Raw genomic sequence first — 13,496 nt, forward strand, 5'->3', positions numbered from 1 at the left:
ACCAGAAAATCTACAAATTATCATGATAAATTACCACGAATCCAGGCATGGAACGCGTATGAGTGACATCTTGGCGGTTTTAATATGTATATGATGCATAACGTACAGCAATAATTAGACATATTATTCATAATATGAAATCTGACAGAAGTGAAATATAGGTGCCAGGTTATGGTTGTCCACATTTTAGAGTTATGTTTCACATCGCGATAATACAAACTAGACAGAGCGGTCAAATAGTCGACAAACACAATATGAAGTCTACTTTTTAAACCATCGATGTGTTTAAAGTTGTACGAGTGACATGCTTACTATTGTATTGTCGGATTGCCATTTGCTGATATCAGATATGCAACTTAGAACCAAGTGACTTAAACACTTTAGTGAGTATATGTTTTTAAGCAGTCTGTAAATCGCGTTACCAGAATGAATTTATTTATGCAATGTCATTAGCCTACATTGTATATATTGATGTTTCAATTTATACAATCACAACTTCAACAATATTTTGCAGTCGAATGACGATTGTTCAATTTAATATCATAATAAATAAAGCAATTTCAATGTTTCAAAGGAGATAATTGCATTTACGTTATAATGTATGTAATAAATTATATATGATTTTTTATTGAACATTTGAATTACAACAATACATTTACCTTGCAACAGAAATTTGTATTGGTAATAAGCTGATTATTCCGCGAATCGTGTTCATATTTAGCCACTGTATTTTTATACAATAAATACAATTAAATATATACGTATTGGTAAATTATGTTTATATATCCTTATGTCGACTATTATTAAATAACAGTTTTCCGCTTGTGAAATATTGTTGTGTTTTTTGTTACCAATATTGTGTTGTAAATAGACCTAAATGGCAAGAATGCATGTAGTTTTATTATTTATTGTTTGTTGCAAAATAAAAATACAATGTTCATTTGATTGCTCGATTTGATATAAAGTGTGGCACTTATTTCGTTTGAGGCACATCATTTGTCAAAGCGATACACACGCTGTCATGTACCCGCTGTTTAAACTTCCCTAATTCTGACACATTTATAACGTGTTACAAGAGAGCATCGATGCAACTACATACAACTAAGACAGGAGACCTCAAAATAACTGTTAAATTGTGAATTAATCATAATTGCGTTGTTATTGACATGCATCTTTTGACCTGTACTACATTTAGTTATTTGCATGTAACGTGTACTATAAAAAATATTCATTCGCCCGCGGTGAATTTTAAGGAAGGGTTAAAACAGATATTTGAAATAGGGGTGAAGTCTGACAAATCTGAAAAAAGTCTGATCCTAGTTTCTTTGATTTTGACCCCGTGTTAAATAAATGAACACAAGCCAATTACAGCTCTAAGCTGTAAATAGTTGTATTACGCATATACGAGGGCAAATACTGGTTATGTTTATAACATCTAACTTTAAATGAAATGCTTAATTTGTATATGTATCACACAAATAGCCTGTTTTCATTTCTGTGTACCTCACTATATTGCTTTTTAAACATCCGTATGTATCTCATTTCCTCTATTGTCTATTGAACTTTATACCTATTTTTAATTTACTTATATCTAGACCAAAATGTGAAACGTAGAAATAACTAAGTATCACAATCATAAACGCCTTTATGATGGCTTAAAAGATTAGTAAAATCAACAATACGCAAATAGTTAAATGCACTTTTCGCATACATTTTAAAATCTAATTTAACATTGGTCTTATCTGATCAAGCACAGGGCTATATCGTTTCATCAAGGAAAATAATCGAATAGCACAAGATGATTTAAAGGATTCTAATAAAGCACGGGTCATCGCTTCGGTTGATATATAGAGAAGATAAAACACCTCGGTCCGATTAAACAATAGAACCGTTTTAGTAGCTGTTATAGATACGAGACATGCCAAAACCGTTTGAATGTGTTATTTTAAACCGATCTGATATATTAATCGTGGAAACACGCGAACTTAAACATTCACGAAAAGTTCAAACTTGAAAAGGCTTCGATGCGTTTTTTTAGTTACCTCTCATTGTATTTCAGAAAATCAGTATAACGAAGAGACGATACAGTCTTTTTTTAGAACGAGAGGATTTAAGAAGATATTTTTTGTTATAGAAATAAGAGCGACACTAACGATTTATCGAAACCCAGCCAACCGCCTGCATGTATCGCCGACAGAGAATGAATATGCTGTGCCTGCCTTGCTTGGACAACTATATTTCATAATAATACCAGGTTGATTTGCAATCGATACCGAACAAGAGAAGCTAAAGACGCCGTGGGATACACCGGTTGACCATCACCTTTATATAAGGCCTGTCGAGCCATGAAAGCACATCAAATCTACTGTAGCGCGCGGACTACACCAAGCCTCCGTACGATGGGGGATTTAAAATAAGTTATAATATGGACTATGTTTTGGATTTAAGTATTTTGTTTTGTGAATTTGAATGAAGACAAAATTATCTCAACATTAACTAAAATAAAATAGAAAACCAAATATTATTATTATAATATTACTACATAATACGTGAGTATATGACGTTGGAATAATTTTTTTTCACATTGAAATATTTATAAACGAAAATGCAGTCGCTGCTGTCAGTATTATGCATAGCTATGTGCCTTAATTTGTGTTCCACTAGCAAACTACCCGCTGAGAAGAGCGTTTCTAAAGACGTTGAAACTGCGGAAAAAAACAAACAAAACTTTGACGAAACCCCCAGTATTGACAAAAGAAGATTTCGAACAAAGGAGGATATTCCGAAAGACTATTTAGAGCATTTAATTGAACGTTATGGTATTTCCGAAGATCCGCTAGGTGATTATGAAAAAAAGAAAAAGGAATACAAGCACAGAATACAATCTTATGAAGAGTATGAGGATTTTTATGATTATCCAGAAGGGGAACCGTCATCATACGATGACATGACGCTCGAGTCCGATACAGAGAGCGGAAATGACACCGAGGATGGAAACAGCACGTGCAAAGCGTGCGAAATACTTGACGAAGCGCGCGCATTTAGACTTGAGAACATTAAATACTCCATTTTGGGGCAGATTGGGTTTGAGAGCGACAATCTGCCGAATATGACTGGAAAAGTGATCCCAAAGATACCGTCCATTGAAAAACTGATAGGGCAGCACGAAATGCAAAATGACCAGCCAGTGCTCCCGGAAGGAAATTTTATTCCCGAGGACCAAATATATGGACAAGTAAAAAAAGCTTACACAATTGGACAATCGCGTAAGTATCCTTATGATTACATATTTCTTGCCCTCATTTGATATGGTAAATGGATATATTGGTTTGTTTCTTGCCCTCATTTGATATGGTAAATGGATATATTGGTTTGTTTTTATAATTATCAACACCTCATCAGCATTATTCTGCTCATGCACGATGTAAAGTTGTTTGTTTGCATAAAACTTTTGCAAAATTGACTATGTATTAAGATTTATATAATTATAATATCAACATATAGTCGTTTAAATTATTATATATTTCGTTTATCATAGCTTGGTTGGAAAAAAATCACAAACATAATAGATTTGTTCACAAAATTGTATATAATAAATTTAAATGTTAAACATCATAAAAAATTTGATTCCTATTCCTGCCACCACACCTATAAGAATTCTTAGTATGATCGCCTTGTTTTATATAATCGGATTTGATATTTTCTGGGGGTTAAAGAATCCAAAAACTATAATAAAAATAAATTGTATTTAATAAACAAACATTCGTACAATAAAAAAGAAAATAAAACACATCAACAAAGTTCCAGTACATTTTACGCCGGAAACGTATAACATTTAAAAACGTCGAACAAGGTTATATTAGAAAATTCATACATAAATTATATGAAAAGGACTTGCAAGCTTAAATATAAAAATGATATTATCAATACATGTATATGCGTGTGTGTATATGACACGTTTAAACGTCGGCAAGTATGTTATAAAACAAATTCACTCACAATCATTCTTGCATAAAAATAACTAATCTTTTAATACATTTCGCCCTTTTATACCTGTTTTCCGATACTGTATATTTACCACACTTACTTGATAAGTTAAACTTTTAGTTGTTGATCTAAAAACACTGACATGTACGTTAAATATTCCACAAAGGAATATAACGCACATACATGTACACAGTATTTCTTCCGTTTCAATGCTGTTCAATATTGTATCGTTTTAGTGGTGCAAGTAATATAAACACTGTATTTTGCCAATAGAATTATACATATTTAAACTAAATGCATTCACCTTATTGATAGATAAATTCTATCTCTTGAAATAAATCTTGAAATAAATGCTATTGTCAAACTACGAACGCAATTGGGTACCATTAGCAGTAGGAGACGTAATAGTTTATTGATGTTAAAATGAACGTAATATTTAAATTAAAAACTATATTAAACTAAAACGTAAACATGTGCAAAACATTTCACCTCGTATGTCATAAGAACTACAAAATATCGATATTATTTTCGTAAATTAATTTAAATGCGTTTGATATGCGTTATGTGCTATATTATTAGAACAAAACTGAACCCGGATTTAAAACACACATATATAAACACTATCAGACATGTGCACATTAATAAGAACAACTGATAATACTTGGCGTTTATTTTCATTTTCTAATGAAGCAAATAAGGATCTTAAACAGACCTAAGATAAACAATTGGTCTAATCCTAATAGCTTTCTCGAACGAAGCGTGTTAATTCTGACACACTAACCCATTGAATGACGTTTCGCGAGGTGTTAAGCTCATTACGGGATCTGTTGGCGTGAAGCGTTAAGCTCTTTATTAGATCTGGAGCATATGTTTCGGTGTTCAGCTTGTCAGGTAATTGGGCCAGTTCATTACTGTACAGCTCTTGGAAGTACATACATGATGGTGTGAGAAATGAATTATATGTAAGAATTAGTGTATCAGTTATGTTTGTTCGATGGGGTGAAGGGTGTAAAAATGAGTTGTATTCAACAGTTATTGCATAAGTTATCTCTGTTCAAAATGGATATACATACGAATTGTATGTGTCAATTACCTGTTATTTTATTTTGTTCTATTGTGCGTTGCGTCCTTTGAATATAGATAAGACGTTTATAAGGCATATACATATATGTATTTGCTTACATATACATTTACTACGTACATACAGTTATTTTAAACTATATGTAAAATATTTAAACTATTTATAAATTTATAACGTTTTCTTTCTTTACACTCATATTCTATGCATGTACATACATAATGCACCCTAGGTTAATTATCGGGTACTTTTCAAAGTTCTTAGCACCCAAAAGTAACAATTCTTTAATAACATAATGCACATTATGTGTTTTCTGCAAAATCTTGTGACCTGTATAAAGTGCACCTCTTCATTTACAGGTGAATATGTTATTTTTCACTGTTTTAACACGCCAATGGATTGAAATGTTGTAGTATCAGAGAACAAGAAAATCATGACCAAAATTGGACATTGCATTTAACTATAAGCACTCGTTTGCACCTCAATAAACATAAAATAAGATCGACAAGAAAAATATAAAGTGCTAATATAAATGACATAAACACGTACATATTTACATCGAAAAGAACAACTTATATATATGTTGATATATTTATGCCAAGATCTTAATTAACCCCTGTAAAGCGACCCGGTGAATGAAAAATATATATATAGATCAAAATTGACATCGCAATCATTACGCGTTCTCATAGGATGCAATCATCCCATCATGATAAATCGACATTTTGAAATAGTATTTTGCCACTGATGATTGCACAAATGGGTTTTACTTTGGAATTATTTACACCGCATGCAGCGCGGTAATGAAATATTACAGTTTATCAATAAACATGGGTCGCGATGTAAGCTGATGACATTTGCATGAAAAAATCGTCATGATTCCCTTACATAAGTTTCGTAACAAGTTCATACATGAGACTGTATATTAAAAGAAATCATAATGCGTAACTAAGAGAGTTTGCCGCTTTTGTGTTGCCAAATATGATCCGGAATGAAACGATGAAACTTCAACGCTATAAAGGATATAGGCGCCACGTATATATATGAGTCGCGTTCTGACAAAACTGGGTATAATGCATGTACGTAAAGTGTCGTCCCAGATTAGCCTGTGAAGTCCGCACAGGCTAATCAGGGACGACAATTTCCGCCTAAACTTGATTTTCGGTAAGGAGGGACATCCTTGAAACTAAAAATACCATAAAAGCGGAAAGTGTCGTCCCTGATTAGCCTATGCGGACTGCACATGCTAATATGGGACGACACTGTACGTCCATGCATTATATATATGTGTGTAAAAATGATTGCTTAAAATCTACTTCTTCACAAACTGACAGTAAATAAACATCATTTTTAATATAAGCGATAAATTCGTGTACCACATGCAGGTCGTATTTATAGTTAATATATTAAGCGTTATATAAACAGCCGATGTTTTTTTAAATGCTTTTTGAAGTTGTTAAATTGTTACCACACAATGTAATTAACGACGCGTACGTAACAGGGTGAACCGTAAAAATATAGGGTTTAATCGCTGTTTACCGTATGTCATACTGTTTGGCATGTTTCAGCTTAAAAATTATATATAACTTATGATTTTTGCGCAATACGCCAATTTGCTGAGCAGTTTTGTGGTACATATTGTTTATTGTAAACAAGAAAACTTTAAACTTTGCATTCTGATTGTTAGTTTTTTTTCTTTAAGCAGATACATGTTTTTCAACATTCATAAACTGAAAAAATAATACAGACGATTCATTCATTAATTAAAAATTAACTGCATGTTTTGAGGACAAAAACGACAACAACCTACGAAATGTTGGTTCATACCCAGTACATTTAATAGGAATATATCATTTATAAGGTTTTATGGAAAATCGTACAGTTTGCCAAAATGACCACTATGTCACTGCATTGCACATATGATATGTAAAATTTGTTGCAATACAAGTAAATAGTACAATGCATAATATCGTGGTTAAACTGCAAAATAAGTATGATTTATCGGGCTGCGTAATTATTTATGCCGACAGCTATGTTACAGTCGGCATGTACTTTCACATGCTCCAGCAAATATTGACAAGAGCCGCTAAAGCGTGGACTATGCATATATATATATATATATATATATATATATATATATATATATATATATATATATATATATATATATATATATATATATATAAAGAATTGAATTTATTTTTCTTTCAAACAAACATTGTGACAGTGCAAAATAACTTTAAGTTCAAGTGCAAGGAGGTGCGCCAATGTTTATCTTGTTCACGTGAAAAGAACTGCCAAAATTAAGATCTAGTTCAAGTTTATATACGGTTTTGTTCAACCTCCGCGCAAGGATTTGACTGGGCCAGCATAGCTCAATCAAATCCCTGCCGTTATAACCAATTAACTGATGATAGCTAAGTCACGTGGTTCAAGAATTTTCCCCATTGTTATTTTAATTTTTTTTTAATTAAGGTAATTTATTTTTTATTATGAACCTAAACTTATACAATACATGTATTTTTAAAAATATAACAGAAATTGATACTACTTTTCATAATATAATAATTAAACGCAAAAATCCTCCTAGATCTCGACGGATTTTCTTCTGATGGCAGACAATGTATGTGAGAGCATGGAACGATATCTCTGCATAGAGATTGGGGTTTTGTTACCGTTTGATCTCTCTCTACGTAGATTGCGTTCACATTTCAATGGGATCGCCGTCAATCATTTTCATGTACCTATTTGTACACAAGTTCAAGTTAAAAATCAATATAACAACATTTTAACGCGCCCATTACAAATTTAAAATAAAAAAAAATGCGAATGAGAACAATGTTCAACATAATCTTCTTTGGCACCAAAGACATCCGATAAAATCGGAAACATGCTATCATTTCCAAAAGACAAGACGAATGGTTTTCAATAAAAAATACAATTTAATCTTCATTTAAATACGCATACAGTTTGCCAGTTCTATAGCAGATAAGTGGGAAATGGTCAGTTTAGTTGGAAATAGGTTTCCCACAAGTTGTAATCTCGTGTCCACTTAAACATGCGAGAAGTACATAAACGTTTTTATAATTGTATTTCAGCTCCAAAAGCATTTGACATTGACGTTCCAGGAGGGTGTTACTTCGAACTTCCAGAGTCAGTGACATCGCGCAAAATTCAAGACGCGACGCTTTGGGTTTACGTTAAATCAGAAAACGAAAAGAGAAAAAGAAGAGAAATATTCCATATAAGAATCGTCATTATTGACCCCAAAGCGAAACGTGGCAATTTGCTTAGAGGGGAAGTGCATGGGAAGAAAACGAGCGCCGATGGCTGGGTTGATTTTAAATTTGCAAGATTCGCGCACAGATGGGCACGCAAACCTGAATCCAATCGAGGTGTCGTCATACAGGCATTTGATGACGAAGGAAACAATATGGTAGTCACACCAGAAATGTCAACAGAAGAAAAATTCGTAAGTAAAGTCTGTGACAAATATTATTAAGTCACCAAGGGACAACTCCCGGCATAACCTTTTTAAATGCCAACGAACAATTTTCATTTGTTTAAGGATTCAAATTAATAACAGCTACCAAAAGCAGTTAGCGCAGGATTAGTTTTTTTAATGTGATTATATGCCCATGAAATAGTTTCAAATTATAGAAGGTTATAATCAGTTTACAAGTAATTTCGGTTTTGTTCTATGAGACTAAACTCCCAATGTTCTAAACTGTAACAAAACATATTTCATGAATTAAAGTCGACATGTTCAAAGATGATTATTGGTGCAGTATATACACCAAATACGGTATATTGTAAAACACGTAAAGTTTCGAGTACATACTGTCAGGATAATCAAGATGCTTTCACAATAACGCTGCCATTTTGTAATCATTATTCGAATACCATGTCTTGCCTAATGCTTAAACACACACGTTTATTTTCAGTTCCCAATGCTCGAAATGACCACAGTGGAGCACAATGACAGACACACACTTTTAAAAAGGCACGTGAACAACATCTGCACGGAGCGAGACAAGCGAACGACGTGTTGCCGATACCCGTTGCGAGTGGACTTTGTGTCCTTCGGCTGGGACTGGGTAATAGCACCCACGGGCTATACGGCAAACTACTGCGCTGGCGAATGCCGCCATCGACATGTGGACGATAATCCAAACGCATATCTTGTTCAGCAGGTGTCACTCGGGACCACTCCGTGTTGCACTGCTGCAAAGTGGTTTCCTTTAGCGATGTTGTATTTTGACCATGCTCACACGGTCCTGTACACGTATATGCAAAAAATGATTATTGACAGATGCAGTTGCGCATGAGAGTAGACTAAACAATTTATGAAGTAGATTGGTATATCAATAGAAGTGATAACAAGTGCATAAAAACACAAAGTGTTTGAATAAACTGACGTATTGATATTGTGATAAACTAATTGGTGCAAAATATGTGTTGTGAGAGCACGAGTGTAACACGACAGCTCAAAATAACATGAGATTACCCACCATACATGACTGCGATTTAAATACGTGTGTTGTACACATTTCAAATGACACTTTTTTGGCTATGTCTTTCGACGAATTGGCCATAAAATATCGGGAGTTCAAAGGCCGAGAGGTAGATGTAGACATTAAACAACGGGAGTTATTCTCCCACCGAGTTGTTAAGGCAGTTTAGCTTAGGTGGCATAGAAAAGTTCATTGACTCAAGTTATGAAGTGCTTAAATTGTCAATCTCATTAGGAGGCATATTCGTTTGATTGAACTCGAAGATGGAGAAACAAAGCATCGTGATAATATCGTTGATTGGGATTGAAATGTATTATTTAAAACTATTATAAAGTTTTGTCCCCTCGACGTCAAAATGGCATATGTGTAAAAGCAAGCGTTTAGCTGATAAAAAATGTGAGAAAGTATGGAAGAGATTGTGGATCAAATCCACTAAAATGCTTAGGGTAAGTGTATGTTGAATGTAAGGATATATTTTTCATAACCTTTGGGTTCTTTATCGTGATCACCATTGTCAATGTTGTGTTCATTATTTCTTATATTTACAACTGCATTTATTATGTACATAATAAGTATGTTTGTATGAAATATTAAGGCGCACAAATAATGTTTTCCAGCATGATTTAATGTAAAAAATATTTTTATCAGTAGCTTCACCGAATAATCGTCCCTTTATAAGTTTATTAACTTCAAATACACTTTGTTAACAACGTTAATATTTTAACGCTATACCAGAAATTTCTTACTAAATAGCATTTCGGCCTGTGTTTTTTTCCCCGCAAATGCAGTCTTCATACTTTTGCACAAACTTAAAAATATTCGTATATAATTTGAATGGTTTGTTGTGTTTTTAAATAGTGGTAATGCACAAATTTCATTGTCATTCGTAAACATCAGTTTCTGTAAAATTGTTTTGCAGCTTAATGTTTGTTTGGTATTATAGAAATTTGACTAAGTAAAGTATCAAGTATATACTGAAGGATTTAAGCAATGAGTTTCGCCTCTGTTTATTTTTTTCAATTATTATTTTTTATAAAACAAATGTGATACATTTGTATTACCAACTGACTTTAAAATTCATCAATAAAAATTAATAAAACAAATATGAGACGCCTTCTCGCAAGTAAGACTTGAGCTAGTTGTAAAACATAGAAAATAATAGGTTAGTGTTGATTATAGATCAGGTTTATCATGCGAGGCTTAGAAAACAAAAAAGCACGAGCCTTGGCGAGTGCTTTTTCGTTTTTGTGCCGAGCATAATAAGGCTGATCTATTATCAACACTTATCTTTTATTCTATTTATCTCACTTTTTATTCAGTAAACCTTTTTATTTAAACAAAATTAGTTTAACTGGATAATTTCGCTGGATTTATGACGTAATTTTGTCGAAAAAAATAACGTTATTTCGTGCCGTGGCTTATAGCAGAAATTTAATCAACGGGGCTTTCATCAACCGAAAAAGTGGGATAACATATAACTGACCATTAACCAATACAAATACTGTTGTTGCATGTTCTGTACTTTTTCACATTTTTCATTCCGATATTGTTTGTAAGTGCTTTCGGGCATAGTTTCAAACGTCTTTCAAAATAAAAAATAAACTCTTCTATTTGTTTTTGTTGTATCATCACACGAGAATTGACCAATTTAACAAAGTTTAAGGATAGTTTCTGTTTGTCAAAAGATATTAATTTAACTGACTGGATTTGTCAGTCTCTTGCTACCGTTTTTGATTGAAGTATTAAACCATTATTATTAACTTAATCGTTGATAGACTAGTAGTTACTTCGCAAAGGATGCTTATTGTATATTTTAACTCAGAAATATGTTTTGACAACTTGTATTTTAAAAATAAATTCTGGAGAAATCGAACAAAAGTTAAACATATCGCGTTAAAAGCAATCATTATACAAAGGTATTCCGTAGTACCCTGAAATTTCAAAAACAAAATATGTACAATGGCTTCTTGTCGTGACATGAATTCATTGGATTTTGGCAAAAAGAGTGGTGCTATAATATCAGTGGGTTTGTTTTTCATTCAAAATCGGGTCCGGTAATCGGCCCCATTCCCAATGGAAAAATGTACATATTTTTCCCAAATGGGAGCTAAAAATTCCCAAAGGAAGGTTTAATTTTTTTTTAGATCTCAATATTTTGATCATCTCCCATCCATATAAGTTTAACCTTAGTAAAAATAATACTGGAAACACTTGTGTTCTCAATTTTGAAGCATTTTTAGCAAAACAACTACAACAACAACACTATTTTCCCATTTTTTGTGAAAACGACACAAATTTTCCCAATCCAAAAGAATCCGACCCCATTCCCAAAATGGTAAAAATACAATGTATATCTCAATGAAATATACACTTATAGCTTAACTCAAGTTTTGTTTTACACTTTCAATTGACACTAGATGCAATATTAAATTTATTTAATGCATATCATTTTTGTACAATCTGTCCAATAGACAGAAGAAAACAAGAACACATTACAGCTTGAAGCACCTGCAAAATTACAGCACCCCATTCTTTTCGCATGAAAAACTTAGTCTACCGACAGGTCGACAGTCAAATGTACTGTGCTATGCCGCTTTTCCTTTAAAACGAAAATCGTGAAACCAAACACCGAAAAAAGAAACCTAAAAAGTAATATTGTATACAAATATAAGGGAAATCATCCGTTGAGTCATGCCGAGGTCACATTAGTTTGGGAAAGCGCTTGCAACTACTGTGTGCAGCTAGTATGCCAACTCACATTCTCATTAATTTGAGTTACAAACAAATCACGAAATACTTGTAATTGCTGTCAGCTTGTACGAGCAGAGACTTACTAGAAACGGTTGAAATATTTTTTTTGTAATATTGTATAGACCTAGTAACGCTTACGTCAGAAATTTGACAAATGAGAATTTCGAAAATCTACATGTGCGATAAAGTAGAGTCGTCATAATGTTTTCAAAATTCACCAATCAATATCAACACAATTGTTGAACCCTAGCTGTGATAAAGAGGCCAATTTGTCACGATCAATCTAGAATCTGGTAACGTATAAAGCAGATATTCAATACCTTGCAAATGTTAATAAGAGAGCTGGACGCCCACGGTCGATCACCGGAGACTTCATGGAACTGAACTGCTCTAAGCAACGTAAGAGATAATTCTAAAACCATTTTCAATCTTGGAAAAAAATATCAATTAGATAGGAAACAAGGTTTAACTAAAGACATATAAGGACAAATGCCTAGCATCCTGGTGGCCATGCTTTTTAAACCATTTTCAAAATCAGCGCAACTATCATTATATAAAAACTATGACCAAGTTTTATAAAGATTGGACCATAAATGTGACTTCTAAAGAGGTTAATTGTAGCCATATTTTTGCAAAATGTCCCGCTCCTCTGACGGCCAAGTTTTTCAAAGGACCGAAAACATTTTCGAACTTAGCCCAGGTATCATTAGAATAAATCATCTGACCAAATTTTATGTAGATCGGAATATGCGTATAATAAAGTGCTTTCAAGGTTTACCTATAGACATGTCAGAAAAAATGTCCCGACACACGGTGGCCAAATGTTTCAACGAACCATTTTTTAACTAAGCCGAGCTAAACATTTTAATCAAAGTTTCATACAGATTGGACCATAACTTTGACTTCTAGAGAGATTACACGGTTTTACTTTATAAGTAACAATTCCCCGCCACCTGGCGGCCTTGTTTTTAAACAGACCAAATCCATCTTCAAACTCAGCCCAGTCATTATTAGAACAAATGTTCTGACCAAGCTTTATGCTTTGACTATAAATGTTTCTGACCAAGCTTTATGCTTTGACTATAAATGTTCTGACCAAGCTTTATGCTTTGACTATGAATGTGAATTTTCGAGTTTTAACAATGTTTTACTATAGCAAAATAGGG

At 33.1% G+C, this 13,496-nt stretch overlaps 1 protein-coding gene across 1 annotated transcript; it reads left to right on the forward strand.

Moving 5' to 3' along the window:
* The first annotated feature begins 239 nt into the window (after nucleotides 1-239).
* LOC127855229 (growth/differentiation factor 8-like) lies at nucleotides 240-11,187 on the forward strand. Its single transcript, XM_052390652.1, has 4 exons — nucleotides 240-383; nucleotides 2,135-3,266; nucleotides 8,164-8,537; nucleotides 9,010-11,187. The coding sequence occupies exons 2-4, from the start codon at nucleotides 2,606-2,608 to the stop codon at nucleotides 9,391-9,393; spliced, it is 1,419 nt and encodes a 472-aa protein (XP_052246612.1). The 5' UTR covers nucleotides 240-383; nucleotides 2,135-2,605; the 3' UTR covers nucleotides 9,394-11,187.
* Nucleotides 11,188-13,496: the final 2,309 nt, after the last annotated feature.

The sequence above is a fragment of the Dreissena polymorpha genome, chromosome 13, assembly GCF_020536995.1.
Source record: "Dreissena polymorpha isolate Duluth1 chromosome 13, UMN_Dpol_1.0, whole genome shotgun sequence".
NCBI lineage: Eukaryota > Metazoa > Mollusca > Bivalvia > Myida > Dreissenidae > Dreissena > Dreissena polymorpha.

What these genes read in the sequence shown, in the direction of transcription:
- LOC127855229 (XM_052390652.1), top strand. Translation starts at nt 2,606, where the DNA reads ATGCAGTCGCTGCTGTCAGTATTATGCATAGCTATGTGCCTTAATTTG. An exon ending in TTACACAATTGGACAATCGC is followed by an intron (nt 3,267 to 8,163) that starts GTAAGTATCCTT and finishes ATTGTATTTCAG; the next exon opens with CTCCAAAAGCATTTGACATT. An exon ending in TGTCAACAGAAGAAAAATTC is followed by an intron (nt 8,538 to 9,009) that starts GTAAGTAAAGTC and finishes GTTTATTTTCAG; the next exon opens with TTCCCAATGCTCGAAATGAC.